Source organism: Oikopleura dioica, chromosome XSR (assembly GCF_907165135.1).
Source record: "Oikopleura dioica chromosome XSR, OKI2018_I68_1.0, whole genome shotgun sequence".
NCBI lineage: Eukaryota > Metazoa > Chordata > Appendicularia > Copelata > Oikopleuridae > Oikopleura > Oikopleura dioica.
In genome coordinates, this window is record NC_137294.1 from 7,290,967 (window position 1) to 7,305,360 (window position 14,394).

General features: G+C 41.5%; 5 protein-coding genes across 5 annotated transcripts; 2 read left to right on the top strand and 3 right to left on the bottom strand.

The window, feature by feature from the left end:
• Window positions 1-44: 44 nt before the first annotated feature.
• On the bottom strand, window positions 45-2,326 carry LOC145707630 (uncharacterized). The gene is made up of 3 exons (XM_081785186.1): window positions 1,207-2,326; window positions 526-1,161; window positions 45-481 (listed from the first exon to the last, which is right to left on the bottom strand). Exons 2-3 carry the CDS (start codon window positions 680-682, stop codon window positions 114-116), a joined length of 525 nt encoding a protein of 174 aa, XP_081641312.1. The 5' UTR covers window positions 683-1,161; window positions 1,207-2,326; the 3' UTR covers window positions 45-113.
• Window positions 2,327-4,560: 2,234 nt separating this feature from the next.
• LOC145708608 (uncharacterized) lies at window positions 4,561-5,945 on the top strand. Its single transcript, XM_081786297.1, has 6 exons — window positions 4,561-4,713; window positions 4,864-5,025; window positions 5,139-5,294; window positions 5,402-5,519; window positions 5,562-5,758; window positions 5,804-5,945. Exons 1-6 carry the CDS (start codon window positions 4,573-4,575, stop codon window positions 5,879-5,881), a joined length of 852 nt encoding a protein of 283 aa, XP_081642423.1. The 5' UTR covers window positions 4,561-4,572; the 3' UTR covers window positions 5,882-5,945.
• Window positions 5,946-6,788: 843 nt separating this feature from the next.
• Window positions 6,789-8,723, top strand: LOC145710410 (uncharacterized). Its single transcript, XM_081788160.1, has 2 exons — window positions 6,789-6,960; window positions 7,053-8,723. The coding sequence occupies exon 2, from the start codon at window positions 7,070-7,072 to the stop codon at window positions 7,787-7,789; it is 720 nt and encodes a 239-aa protein (XP_081644286.1). The 5' UTR covers window positions 6,789-6,960; window positions 7,053-7,069; the 3' UTR covers window positions 7,790-8,723.
• A 769-nt stretch (window positions 8,724-9,492) lies between these two features.
• LOC145707488 (uncharacterized) lies at window positions 9,493-11,786 on the bottom strand. The gene is made up of 8 exons (XM_081785022.1): window positions 11,506-11,786; window positions 11,260-11,375; window positions 10,808-11,107; window positions 10,540-10,767; window positions 10,369-10,455; window positions 10,155-10,306; window positions 9,901-10,112; window positions 9,493-9,845 (listed from the first exon to the last, which is right to left on the bottom strand). Exons 3-8 carry the CDS (start codon window positions 10,997-10,999, stop codon window positions 9,508-9,510), a joined length of 1,209 nt encoding a protein of 402 aa, XP_081641148.1. The 5' UTR covers window positions 11,000-11,107; window positions 11,260-11,375; window positions 11,506-11,786; the 3' UTR covers window positions 9,493-9,507.
• A 225-nt stretch (window positions 11,787-12,011) lies between these two features.
• LOC145709078 (uncharacterized) lies at window positions 12,012-14,167 on the bottom strand. The gene is made up of 7 exons (XM_081786761.1): window positions 13,936-14,167; window positions 13,637-13,897; window positions 12,714-12,881; window positions 12,489-12,645; window positions 12,391-12,448; window positions 12,206-12,338; window positions 12,012-12,161 (listed from the first exon to the last, which is right to left on the bottom strand). The coding sequence occupies exons 1-7, from the start codon at window positions 14,155-14,157 to the stop codon at window positions 12,012-12,014; spliced, it is 1,149 nt and encodes a 382-aa protein (XP_081642887.1). The 5' UTR covers window positions 14,158-14,167.
• Between the last annotated feature and the right edge of the window lie 227 nt (window positions 14,168-14,394).

Below are 14,394 nucleotides of genomic sequence, written 5' to 3' on the forward strand. Positions count from 1 at the left end.
TCGATACTTGCAGATGAAAACAAGGAAGACTAAGGATTCAGCTGTTGAACTGTGGTGTTTATTGAAGCGCATGAAGAAATGTCAAAAAAATGAAAGTACCTAAGACCTCAGCGTTATGGCATTGCTCTTAGCGAAAGCTTGTTATTCTTGTAAAGTAGGGTCAGCTTTTGGAAGTAATTGCTTTTATCAGGCATTCCTTGGTTGTGCGAACTCACCGATCCCCCATTTGGAAGCACCATCCCAGAGATCTTAGAGATGCCTGCTTTAACACGTAGGATCCCCGTGTAGAGCATATCCTCGATGCGGAACTCTCTGTAATCCGTTTCCTTTGCAGCTTCATATATCTTTTTTGCTGCTGATGCTGTGAGAGCGGTAGCTTGCCCGTTACTATAGGTGGGAATAAAGTACATTGGAGGATAGAGGTCAATCCAGGTATAGTATTTTCCGAAGTACATAGCTGGCGCTTCAGGGATGCATTTTCCTTTAAATATTTGTCGCGTTATTATAATTCAAATCAAAGCCCACCTTTTAAACACTTTATTTCAGGTACGGACGGATCCAACTTTTTTAATTGACCCTTCAGCTCGTTGAGCTTTATATAAATATCGTCGTCGTGGAAGATGGCATATTTTTTCTTCTTACAGTGATCATTGAAAAACTGATAACCAGCAAATGTTTTCATTGGCAAGTTTTCATAATTGTCTTCATAATCATATAACACTATGTCGTTGTGTTTTTCGCTCTCAGCTTTGATTTTGTCAGTAAGCCATTTTTCCTCTAGTTATAGCTCACCTGATATTGTCATAAATCGAAATGTTAGGTATTCAAAGTTTAAGTATCCGTTTAATACTAATGTTTAACGACTTATTGTCGAAATATTTCGCGCAAAACATTAACGAGCCTTTCCTTTTGACGATGGACTTCCAAGAAGAAAGAACAGATGGAAGGAATCCTGGTATTGCTTCTTTAAAATTTCCTTGTAATATTTGCGGATCTCATCTCGCCGAAAAGAGCCCTTGCGGCTCGATTTAATGAAACTCACGAAACCATCTCCGCTGCAAGACGGAGGTTTTATAAATTTGACATGTTTTTGTTGCGAGACAATTTGCGTTTCACGGAGATATTTTGGTAGATTTCGTTTCGTTGGATGCGCAGTAAAAACTGAATTAGTTATGACATCTATTTGAACAAAAGAAAAGCGTTTACCTTGATAGGCTTTCGATATTTTCAGCCAAGATAAGTTCATCTTTTTGTTGAAGCGAATTTCGAATGAGCGTGAATCTGATCGCAAGAAACCACTTAATGAGTTAGGCCCAACGATCGAAGATGGCTGTGCATATCGTTGAGATATTTTCCCCATTGGATTAGGATGGTTTGCTCCTCGCATGTAAATCATTTTTCCAGTTTCAGGAGTGAACATCATTGCGTCAGCGACGCAAGATTTGCCAGTTACTCCAACACCACACAAAAGCGTTCCTTTGTTCGGTAACGAAAAATCTTACAGGTCCTGATCTCAATAGTGACTGGTAACTTGGAATCAGGAGCTGTATCTTGAGTCTTAGTTCCTAAATTTTCTACCGCTTTCCTGGAGAGCTAGTGGAAACAGTTTCTATACCATCTTGAATCGTTGTTATGTCAAAGATGTTGAGCCCGTTTGCGATCCAGACAATAGCACTGTACTCCGACCACTTTCCCTTGTAGGCATTTTGAAGAGGCGCTAATGGCATGTGAGAAGTAAAACGAAAATCGCCGAAAACTTTCTCGTTTGGGTCAAGAAAGTTGCCATAGAACTGAACGTCGACTTTTAATGATGGATAAAGCTTCATTGCAAGACGCGCCATTTGACGGTGCATCATGCGGATATCCGATGACACCTCGTGAAGCGTCGCATGATTTGAGCTCGGTGTGTTCACCACCACTAACACACTTTCAAGCGGCTATTCACATAATTTTGTTTTTATAGGGAATAAACAAAGCAAGTGTGAATAATAAATATGACTGATGAAATCAGTCTGATTCCATCGAAACCCAAATTAAGGGCGGATAAAGCCGAGTGCCTGTGTTTTATCGGAATTTCCTGGAGTGGAACTTCCGCGTCTTCTATCGAGTCGAAGATAGATTGAAGAGCAATGAGACTCCCGTCTTCTTTGCCATTTTCCCAGAAGTCTTCCTTCTCGGAACTGTCGTTTGAAGAGCTATCCAAGTCTTCGTTCTCATCTTTTGAATCCTCTATGCTTTCTGAGTCTTCTTTTGCTAAGGTTAAAGACAAGCTGGGATTACGAGTTGAGAAGACGAACTCTGTACGTATTTTGTTTTTGAAACGAAAGCAATTTAAAGATCGTGACACTCTTTTCACAAAAATATCTGCCATATTGTTTATAGATTAGCAAAGACTTCTTTAACCACACTGAAAGCTCACTTGATGAAGAGTCATCATCATTGTCTGTCATCTGAGAATATTCATCTCCATTTCTTTCTATAAATTCGCTTCTTGGAATTTTTCTTTCAAATAATTCTCCGTGCAAATTATTCGACAATTGTATATTTTGGCAGGTTACCGAGTCGTATCTTGAATACTGGAGAATATTCAGCAAAATTAGACATATACAGAGCAGTGTCAATCTAAATATTCAAGGCTTGCTTTGACAAAATGCTCAAAATTACTTACTTGTCCCCCTTAACAAGCATTTTTAAAAGAGATGTCCCTTTCCGGGACATTTTTTTGAAGAATCGTTCCAAGTCTAAAGAGTTTGCGTATTCTCCCGTAGTGTATTTCTCTACTTCTCTGGGAACTTCAGATCACCGATGAATGGTGTGTTTTCTTTTTCCTCTCATAAAAATTGATGCCGCCCCAGCCGATAATTACTTTCTTTGTCTTCCCTTTACGATCGGGTAGAGTTATTCGCTTTCGAAAAACTACAGCTGATCGCTGAGCGACCCTTGGACTCAACATTTTAACGACGAGTAGTTTATTAATTAATATTCGTGAGTCTATCCTTTTACAAGATTGTCTTCTTTGTTCGGTAGGAAAACGTCTTTCTTCAGATCTATAGGAATAACACAGGAAAAGTCGCAGAGTCATAAAGTCTTTTCAAGAATTAAGCTTCGTGTTGTCTATATTTTGTGTCGTAAATATAAGGGAGCAGTGAGGTTGCTCCAGATTCGTAACCGAAAACTAGATTAACTGAAAAAATTTGCGTCACAGCTTGGAGGCGCCATTTAAATTCATCCCCGGGCAAAGAACGATGAGAAAGCGCGTGGGCACCCATGCCGAGCGATGAATAAATGATATAATCGTAGCATGTCTTATTAGAAGTCCATCTCTTTCATTTGCCCCACTGCAGCTGTCGGCCCCTGGGCCATACTTGATTAAGGACCTAACTCATGCTCGCATTTATCAATGTTCACTTTTGACGCGCGCGCCACGTAATTTACAAGAACGCATGCGGATAAGAAACTCAAGTCGTAAGCTATTTTCTTAGATTCCTCTTTTAGATTCGGCCTCTTAGTTTCAGGAAGTACTAGACACTACATTCACATGGATATTTTTGTGGGGTTGAAATGACGACTACTGCGTGGGTTCTTATTTTTGGCACAAGACTTGCATCTTACGTTTTTGTCCAAATATTGTGGTCCAAGTTTGATCCAACTGCTTTTAAAACCACAAATATACAAACACGCTAACGTAGCTCATTTCAAAGGCTAGCTAACTAAATACTGATCAAAATTTATGTTTTTGCCAAATTTTTATTCACTGAAACTTTCGACGATTGTCAATCATGAGGTTCGGTGTTACTGTAATGCCCCTGAATCATTTTATTGACTTTTTAGTAACTTCAATTTCGCAAGATACATTTTATGAAACACGTTGTGGTCATGAGAGGGATTATTAGATTTTTTCACTTCTGTGAAATGCGATGACGCTCAACGCACGTGGTGTTGGTGCTGTGGCGATGGTGGAGTCTCTCGAGACGCGTGGGCACGGAATGCTGCCCATTTTCGATCGCCAAAATAACAATCGAATCATATAAGCGCATAATTGTTTAATATACACACATGCAAGCTGTCATTATTGTCAAGACAAATATTTTAAAACACTCACTAAAAAGTCCATTCTGAACAAAACTGAATGAAATATTGAGTCTGGTTTTCAATTACGATATCAAAAAAATGTGATGGTAATAAATTAACGACTGATATAGATTGATGAATTTCTACAATGTCAATTGGTCTGAAGTTCGAAAATGACATTCGCAACGGCTCAATTCACGTTGCGAGTATTACGGTCAAATCAGCATGAAATCGGAAATTTAAACGCGAAACCTACTCGTGTTAAAAGTTTATCCCGATAAAATTTGATTCTATAATGAAGCAGAACCCCTGTGAAAATAGTCAAAGCTCGTTTTACGGTATAAATCACTAATGACCTTCTGGATGGCGACGTTACTCATGCATGCGCTGGAATTGAAAAATTCATGCCACCAATTACGAATTTTAAGCGGTTTTGGTTTTTCACCCAGGATGAGAATTTCCATTTCACTTAGAGGCGCAGAGCGAGAAGAAGCAACTACAATGTTTTTTATTTTGATTCTGAGCTTGCTGACGAGAATGTCGCAGGCAATGGATCTGACGCAGATTCTGACCATGTCGGCCATGTCAGGAGGCGAGGAAGTTGACCCACTCCAGATCATGCTTATGACACAACTTTTGGAGGTAGTTGCCAAAGAGATTCGCCTTAGCAATTCACCAAGGCCACGTCAAGTCAAGTGCCTCCGCCATTCTTGAGAGATCCAATTATGCGATAATTACTAACCGAAATTTTCTTGTTACGTCCAATCATGATTAAACTAATCGGACATTTAGGACGATGAGGAATCACCTGATGGCGAGTCTAACTCTGGAATGGACATGATGACCATGATGATGATGATGCAAGGTGGACTTTTTGGAAACCCTTCTGACGAATCAAATGAAAAACCATCTTCTCAGATGTCTGCAATGTTGCCTATGCTTATGATGATGGGTGTAAGTATTTTTTCCCAACGTGGACTTTGAGGAAATCTTTTACCAATTTGTTCTTACGCCATGTTGTGATTAGATTGATAGAGGTAATTGCCAGACCTCTAAAAATAATTAAGGGTAATGGAGGCGACGATCCACTGATGAGACTCTTGCCTATTATGATGCTCATGAACGGTGGAGGTGAATCAGAAGCTGACTCCAATGCTATGGCCAACTTTCTACCTCTCATGCTGATGATGTCTGAGGAAAAGACTGATGAAGATGGAAACGTTGTAAGTAGAACCTCTTCACACAAGTTCCTCAGCCGTTCTTTAAAAAACGGGCAAGAGTGTTTCGAGAATACCACTCGTCTTGGATTACTGCTAAGTCTACATTCTAGGTCGACGGTCTCGATCCACTCATGATGTTGCCTCTGATTATGATGTCAAAAGGTGGCATGGCTGCGGAAGGCGCCTCGAGTTTGCTCCCCTTGCTTCTGCTTGGCGGTGGCGAAGATGGTAAGAACTCGTGTTCGAGAAACAGCTAACTTTTTTGAGCAGGAGATGACGACATCTCGAAAATCTTGCCACTGATGATGATGATGTCTGGCACAACTACCACGCAGCCTGGCGCCAATCCCATGCTCCCAATGATGATGTCTATGATGAATGGAGGAGACGAAATGATGCCGATGCTCATGAACATGCCGCAACCACCTATTCGAGATCCACGAACAGGATATATTAGCCCACCAAGAGTAAGCTTCTCGGAATAACTTGTGGTTACATGAAATGATATTTAGACCGATAACAACCAAATGATGATGATGTCAGCGTTGATGGAGCAGGGCAAGAACCAAAATATATTTGATCGAAAATAGAGACGCTCAAAGCCGTGAGCAGTGAGTTTTTTTTTGTTTTACTACATTCTCAGAATAAAATTTCGACGCATTTATCTCAGCCAATCTACACTTGTTCCAATGTTTTGACGAGTTTCAAACAATTTAAAGCTTTGCATATTGTTCCATGATCAAACTTATATTAACGTGGTGTCACGTGAGAAAGATGCTTTCCTAGTTTCCCACAAATTGTGGTGGTGGTGGGAAATCGTTAGTCCGTTCTGCTTGACAGCCCACCATCATCTTTAAAAATTGTGGTGTATTTCGGTGGTGTAGTCACGAAAGATTTCTTCAAAGCGTTGCTACGTTGATCCGTCTAATTTTTTTACAAAAATTTTTGACAGGTCGGAATATTCATTTTCGTGTCTCCAGGTCAAGTTGTCGCGGCAAGGCGAGAGTGAGAAAGGAATTCGGTACTATTTCAAGTTGATATGATTGTACAGATAATATGGACCATATCTTTCCGTTTTACTTCCTCCGAAAGAAAAACCGTTTATGCTTCACTGTACCGCTTAATGATAATAGTGACAGGCAATAATAACATAATATATATCAGGTTTTTTAACATAAAATTTCTAACATTTTCATATGTTAATAGTATTCACGAAATCAACGAGATTTCTATTTGTTTCAAGTGTTTTTTTATTCCGTATTTACGCGAAATCCTCCATGACGATCCTCGATGAGGAAGGCATTTTTCAAAAGACGTTGAGAAATAAACGCCAAAGCGTAGAAACTTAAATAAGCCGGGTGTTCGAAAGTAGTAATCTGCCGTAACTAAATAAACGTTTCGTTATTAGGGACGAGGACCATGAATCACCATACGCAAGAGTTACCGAATTAGAAGAACGAGTGCTGCTTTTGGGTCGATGGCTCACGTCATCATCGTGTTGAACCTCTTGATGGAGCCCTTGAGACGAAATGAGCTAGTGGTAGTGGTGGTGGTGGAGCGATTCTGCCTGGGGCGCCTTGTCAAACCGGTCTAGTGCTCCACCATACGATAAAAGCAAAAGCCTTCACCGTTTTATTTTAGTTAGATCTGAGGTGAAACAAGCGCCAAGGTGAGCATTTTTTACGTTTTTATAGAGAACGGCCAAGAGACCACAGAGAATAATAAAATTAGAGAACGTCAACCATTAACATTATCATTTAGTCCTACAAACACACATAATGAAACTCTCCGCAATCCTTTCGTGCGTTGCCGCTCAATTCAACCCCATGCCAGTCGCCCCACAGGCCCCAGCTGCTGGTGGTCTTCTCGGTGGTGCTGCCGGTGGTATGCAGGGTATCCTCCCTCTCCTCCTCCTCGGTGACGGCCTTGACGGCTCTGATGACCTTCTCCCACTCCTCCTCCTCGGCGGTGGTCTCGGAGGTGCCGGTGGAGCCGCTGGTGACATGAGCTCTATCCTTCCTCTTCTTCTTCTCGGTGATGATGAAATCACTTCTGCTAAGATGGACGAAATCTGTACTAATGCAGAGACCACTAAAAAACAGACTGACTGTGCTGCCGCTAAAACAGCTGCTGACAATGCATACACCACTTGCGCTGGCGCGACCGGCGCCACTGCCGATGATATCAAGGCATGCGAAAAAACTCGACAAACTGCTTACAAGGCCGCCAAGAGTGACTTCGGCAAGAAGAACAAGCTCACCGATCTTCTTCTCCTTACCAGCCTCGCTGGACCCGGTGGAATGGGCGCTGGTGGCATGAACTCTCTTCTCCCACTCCTCCTTCTCGGTGATGGCCTTGGATCCTCTAGCTCCAGCTCCGATGACCTTCTTCCACTTCTCCTCCTCAGCGGTGGTCTTGGAGGCGGTGCCGTCGACCCAATCACTGGACAACAAGCTGGTGGTTTGGACCCCTTGATGATGATGCTCCTTTTAGATTAAACCCTAACCCAATAACCTTTGAGTGATACTTCTAGTGAGGCTGGCCCGTACGCAGGAGTGCGAATTGCTCATACGTGCGGGGCAGTGTCGGTAGGCCCTTTCACCTGTAATTTCCCCTGGCATTGCGCCATCGAATCGACAGACGCATGTCTTTAACCCATTCTCGCCATTACTATAATTTGTGTTAATTTCTTTTATGACTCGTATTTTTCGCTATGCGCATTTTTATCCTGCTCTAACATATCCTTCGTGTTGAAGTTTCATATGTGTTTCGCCGCGGTACGTCACGTGGTCGACAAAAGTATGCTCGCCTGTCACATTAAGCACGGACAAAATGGCACTGGCGGTTGCAAGGACACACTCTACTGCACCTGCACTTGAGCCCTTTCACAAGTTGAGTCGCTGATAAGCAGCGGCCCAGCTTTTTTCTCAAAATCACTAATCTCGACGCTCGCGGCATATTAGAGCGCGGACTAGTGAATCTATAATAGCCCAGTGTAGTGCAGTAGCTCAGGCGTCCTTCCAAAATGCGCCGCCGCGCCATTTAGCTCAAAGTGGCACCGAACGTACCAAGATTATTCGTGGCCACGTGACGCCGCCAATGTCGCCACGGGAAGCACCCGTTGTTTCACCTCACCACGTCTTTTCTCGTTTCCAAATAGTCGCAAAATCAAAAAAACGAAAAAAAGCAAAAATTACTTAATCAGGATTTCTACTAAGCACTGCGAAAGTTCATCAACCAACCCTCATTGTTTCAAACATCCACTTACATGACCATTTTCACAACTACTGACAAAACATCATCACAGAAAATTTCACATTTCACATTTCTCGTGCATGTGCATCCGGATCCACGCTCGGCTTTGTCCGTTTTCGCTGGACGTGGCTCTGAATTGAGATACCCTGTTAAATACAAAAAAAACGTAACATCAAATTCGTCTTTTCCTCAAGCAGGCGCTCTTTGCAATTTACCTAGAAAGGAAAAATTCCTCCCTATTACGAAAGTATAGAAACAATCTTCTCTCCAGAAACAATCTTGCGTAGATTTAGAGGAGTAGTGTGACTCCGCAGTTAAATAAACGTTCATTCTGCGAATTTCGTGAGAACATGTTCATACGCACCCTATCTGAGCCTGAAGGCATGATTCCAACTAAAAAAAAGCATTGAAGACAACAAGGAGTATCAAAATGGATTGGTTTATAAGTCAGTGAGGTCAGAAAATGAGTCAGTCACATCATCAGTTAGTAACAGTGCGTCAGTAAAGACAGTAACATAGGACTTGTAATTACAATGGTCGGTTTCGAGGCTCAAGAAGCGTACAGTGAGCATGATTGCAGCAAAAGATGTTCTTTTTGTTTCATTATCTTACTTTGGCTTTGGATTCAAATCAGATATTCATCCGGGTTGTGATGTTGTATTGCGGCCCCGGCTTGCGCATATCGAAAACTACAGTAAGATGTTGGATAATGTGGGCTGTCTGGATTTTGCGAGGAGTGGCACCTACCAGATGAGCTTGTAGGCTGACCGGGCTCGTCCGATTGTCCCCATGAAACCGATTTCTTGTTATCGCCGAATTGATTGCAGTACTCAGAAAACATAAATTGCGGGTTGTTAAATTGAGCGATTCGATTTTCCTGGAAGTTTGTAAAATTTCCTTTTTCAGGTTGAAATTCAGTAGTCGTTATCAGAAATCAGATAACGATATAATTGATGAACTATTAATTATGAGATAAACCTTTTCCTTTATCAACTTGGAACATATGACGTGAGTCCATGGACGAAACCCTCATGGGCGGCTCAGGTACCGTTGATCCACTGTTAGATGGCGCTCCTTTCTTCGACTTCCCGTTTTTAGGTGATTTCTTTGGAGACTCATTTCCAGAGTTATGAGCAGCACCATTGAAATCTGAACCCATATCAATGTCGCGCGAAGAAGATATCATTTCTGCTGTATTCAGCTTGTCCATTGACTTTGATTTTTTCATGTTAGCAAACATTCGCTGAAAGCCGTTTTTCTGCTTTTTGCTACTCGAGCCGCTCGTAGTTGGCTCGATTTCTTAAAAGAGGTTTGATTTTACCTATCTTCGAAAATTTATGCAATAATGGCAAACCTTGAATAGAATGTGGCTCATACTTCCCATGAGGCTGTGTGCGTAGCTGTTGCATATTTTGCTGATTCTGGGTGGAAGAAGATAACTGTTGACCATGATTGAGTCCGTTGTTGTTGTTGTACTCAACATCCCAGACACTCGCCATTTGAAGGTTTTTCGTCAGATCCATCGCTGATTTTGAACGGCTGAAAGTGTCGTATATTTCTTCGTCGCTTGAAATTTTTTTTGAGAAAAAGAAAATTCATACTTTCTACCTAGCATGTTTTCGCTCATCTCCATATCTGTTGAATCTTCGCGTATGAAAATTGAGCTCGCGCGTGGAACTCATTTCTTGCGAGATTAAAAGTTGCGACATTTCACGGATCATAGTTTCTTTCTTCTCCACGATTCGCTGTCGCTGCTCAATCTGAAAGGGACTGTTAGTCTTTGATGGGACCTATGTCGCAGATGATAATGATTTTCTGAAACCTGTTTCAGCTTTTCGGAAACATCGATTTCGCGCTGCTTGAGCTGTTCATCCTTCTCCGTGGCCCCCGACTCCTGCGTCTTCAATTTCTAGAGGGAGTGATTATAATGATAATAATCGGCGGCAAATCGGCGCGGTCTCTAACGCCGCCAAAATTTGAACCACGAACTCACCGTTTCGCGCTCTTTAAGAATATCGCTTTTGCTTTTTATCTCTTCGTCGAGGGCATTTAGCTCGCTCTCCAACTCTCGAATTTTTTCTTCCTTCTCTCTAATGCGATTTTTCCGATTTTTGAGTCTTGCGTGATTTTCCTCCACCTTCGACTTTCGCGCAGCTAACTTTGCTGCAAATTCCATCAATTTTGCTTCGGTAACAGTCAATCGGGCCTCCGCAATTTTTTGCTTCAAAAATCAAGATCAAATACTCGTATGCTGCTCTTACTCTTTTCTCTCGGCTTCTGAGCCTGTTCAGTTGCTCTGTCATGAAGACCAACTCACTGTCAGCAACACCACAGTTAAGTTGTGGAAGTTGATCCTCATCCTCCCCAGAAGAGCTCGACATAGAAGGCTTCATTCCCATAACAGCTGCACTCGAATCAGTTGTTCTTGACTTAGGTTTTTGAAATTTCATCATTATTCTCTTGATGCAAAAAATCTAAGACCGGGCCTTTTTGGCTTTGTTCGAGATTTGGCATGGTGATTCTTGGAGTGAAGACCGAGATCAGGATGCATGTCATGTTCGCTAATTAAGGGTTGTTATATTTCATTAGCGTAGTTGCAAAACTGCTTTTTAAAAATGAGCTGATTTCGATGATCCCCCGCTTTATAGTAATTTAAGGAGGTTCTATCAATTATAGTAATTTATAAATGATCATTATTGTCGTTCTGATTTACCAGGCAGAATGAACACCAGATGACATTGAGCCGTCTTTTGACTGATTTCTGCTCATTGTTGCTTTCTTTTTGGAAAGAAACAAAGGCTTCTTGTTCTTCTTCGCTTTCGCGATGTCCTAAAAATGCAAGTCAACTTTGCCATCTTCTACATTGTCTTTGTCTATAGCGGCACATAAAATCAAGAGCTGCGAACACTTAGTACTTGAGCTGCCTAATCTTTTGAGAGGCCGATTAGTGCGCTGTTACCTCTCCCTGTGTATCGTCAGTTGTGTCCGAGTTAGAGATCAAAAGTTTTTACTTTCATTTCGTTATGGATCGCCTCTAAGAGCGTCCCTTGGGCTCCGTCCATTACAGTACCTAGTTCACCCTTTTAATTCACGTCACTAAAAATCCTTTTCTATCTCTGATTTCGACGTCTCTGTACTCCAGGAAAAGCGCCGATCGATTCTGAAAACCGGACATTGCTTTCCCACTTGGGGAAGAAGGAAGAGGGCGCGGCTGAGCCTGACCGCCACGAGCTGTCACGATGAAGGAATCAGAATTCTCAATTACTGTTTTTTAATATTTATTAAAATGCTACAGAATTCGTGAAACGAGACTATCCCGCAGAGGTAGTAGATCAGAAACAGGTTTTCCAGGAGAATCCAGCATAGCTTGCCACAATTTGACTTCACTATCCTGGCCATCCATCCAGTCGCATTCTTGACCCTTTTTAAGTTTTCCATCAATACGTAATAATTTAAACCTCAGGCTTAGAGATTACATAAAATATAACTTTTCCTGATAATGCCCAGTGCCGAGATTACACCTAACTCCACCGAGAAAATAGCTTCCTTGATTTTTTCGTAGTCCCAAACAGAAATTTCCAGAGAGCAATCGGCTAGAATCTCTTTCGTCATCCCCTACAATTTATTATTCTTATCGTATATAATGGGAAATCGCTTACTCTAAATTGAAACGTCGAGTTGAACTCGGGGCAGAGATCCGTGGGATCTGAAGGAACAGTCTTCTTCTTCGTCCATTTGAAAGGATACAAGTGTATTTTGAGAAACGGACGAACTCGAGCACCGCTAGACGAGCTAAAAGGTGGATCAATTGCATTATGCACACAATATTGTATTTTAAACAAACCTGTTTGGCGAGGGAATTAAATTGTTGGCAAGAAGCACGCAGAGGCGGAAAACGCCGTCTAAATTTAATAATTTTTGATATTCCGAGAAGATACTTACTTTCTGATCGATGAGGGAAGGAAGAATGAGCGTTACATGGTTTTGAATGGGCATCGGTTGAAGCTGGTGCATTAGGCTTTTCTGGGAAAGTCGTTTGACTGATAAAAACTTTTGCAAGATTAACGGCCCATTCAAAAATGAATGAACTAGTTTTCCCCTTTCCAAATAGGTGAGTTCAATTGAAAGGTCGCCTTTGTAAGGAGCAAGGTAGGAAGAAAGGTTTACTCTTGGGCGGAGGCGACCAATGCGTTCTATACCGTCTAGCTTCGAGAAATCGAATGAACTAAGCGGCACGGTCATCTGGCCCATAAAGTTTGACTTCACGAAAGTTGATTTTCCTGATAAACAAAGCTCCACTGACGATGTTGTAAGTTGACTCGGCTTGAGTGGAAACTAAACAGTGCTTCTATAAATTATAAAAATAGAATAATTCTCTTATTTTCAGAAATCTGTCCTCTAATGACTATCTTGAAGTAATCGAGTAGAAGCGCTTTTCCTTGAAACTTTCAGAAAAGGAGATGACAGGCGAATATGGCCTATGGCGAGTTTTTTTCTTCGTCGATCTGAATTAAAAGGTTTTTCACTATCCTTTCTATCCTCAGGAAATTAATTTCTCGGGCGGCGCCGTGCTAACCACTGTGGCCATTCCATTTTATACAGTGGTCATTCCAAAAGGCGCTTTTATGCAATTTTGCAGAGATTTAAGACTCCTGTATAAATGTGATCAAGGATCTCCTGAATACGTTATACTAATACTAAACTTATCGAACAATTTTCAAACTTTAGAATACTTTTAATCCCAATTTGTCAAATCGATCAAATATCACAAACAAGTGATTACTAAAAACACATTTTTACCTGTCGGGAAGGAGAAATACTTTCACTTGAAAGTCCATTCGCCGTCGTTTGTCGGTAAAATCCAATTCGAATACGCGGCCAATAAAGACGGATAGCTCCTTAACCAAGTGACTGACACATTTAGAGCTATTGATGGACATTTGGTGGTTTCATGAACCACCGTCTTAGACTTTCCTATCAGAGCTCTTTTGACAGTAATGAATTTTCGTCAGAAAAAACTTGCTTGAAAAAGTCACTTCTGTTGTTAGAAGCTCTTTCATATTATTATAATGATGTTGCGACCAAATTACCTCGCTGTTGTAACTCAAGGAGTACGAGATTTCGCCTTGAACTTCCGATGGCAAATAGAGGGAGTCAAGTTGCTCATCTTCGTGATCGTCGAGGAAGTCTTGGTTGATAATTGTTGAGTTGGGCGAGTGCCGAGGCTCACAAGGCGAAAGGGATGGAGTCGCAATTTCTAACTCAGATTTATAAAGCATTGGATTTTCAACGACATCTTCCATTTCAATGTCATTGATAGGCCCGTTTCCTTCCATGCTTTCGTTCAAGCTCTATTAATTAAAAATCAATTTAATGAAAGATCATAAACCTGCGAATGAAACTCGAATTGTCGGCGCAGATTTATGATATCTTGATAAGTATAGCCGCGTTCGTATGGATTTTCCAAGATATCCATATTGAGAGGAACTCCTTGAGGAGTGAAAGCACCATGTGAGCTATTTATGGACTCGTTTATGCTCTTGACTGATCTTTGAGTAACAAGTCGGCGAGCTCCAGGAACTGGCAACGTTGAAGCCATCGCGTTAGCCATTTTCACTTGGTCATGTTTGACTGCATTTTTGACCAATTCAAACATTTTTGCACCCTAGAATTAATCCATAAGAATTTCTTAATTTTGATCAGCTAATACTTGGGTGACAGAGCGATACGGAGCATAGTTCGGTCGCATTGACGATTGTCGAGAGCCATTGTCACTACCAGGTGTCGTTAATGATTTTTGTGCTGCATTCTTCCATGCTGTTGAACTTGCACGTGATCTTCTACGCGT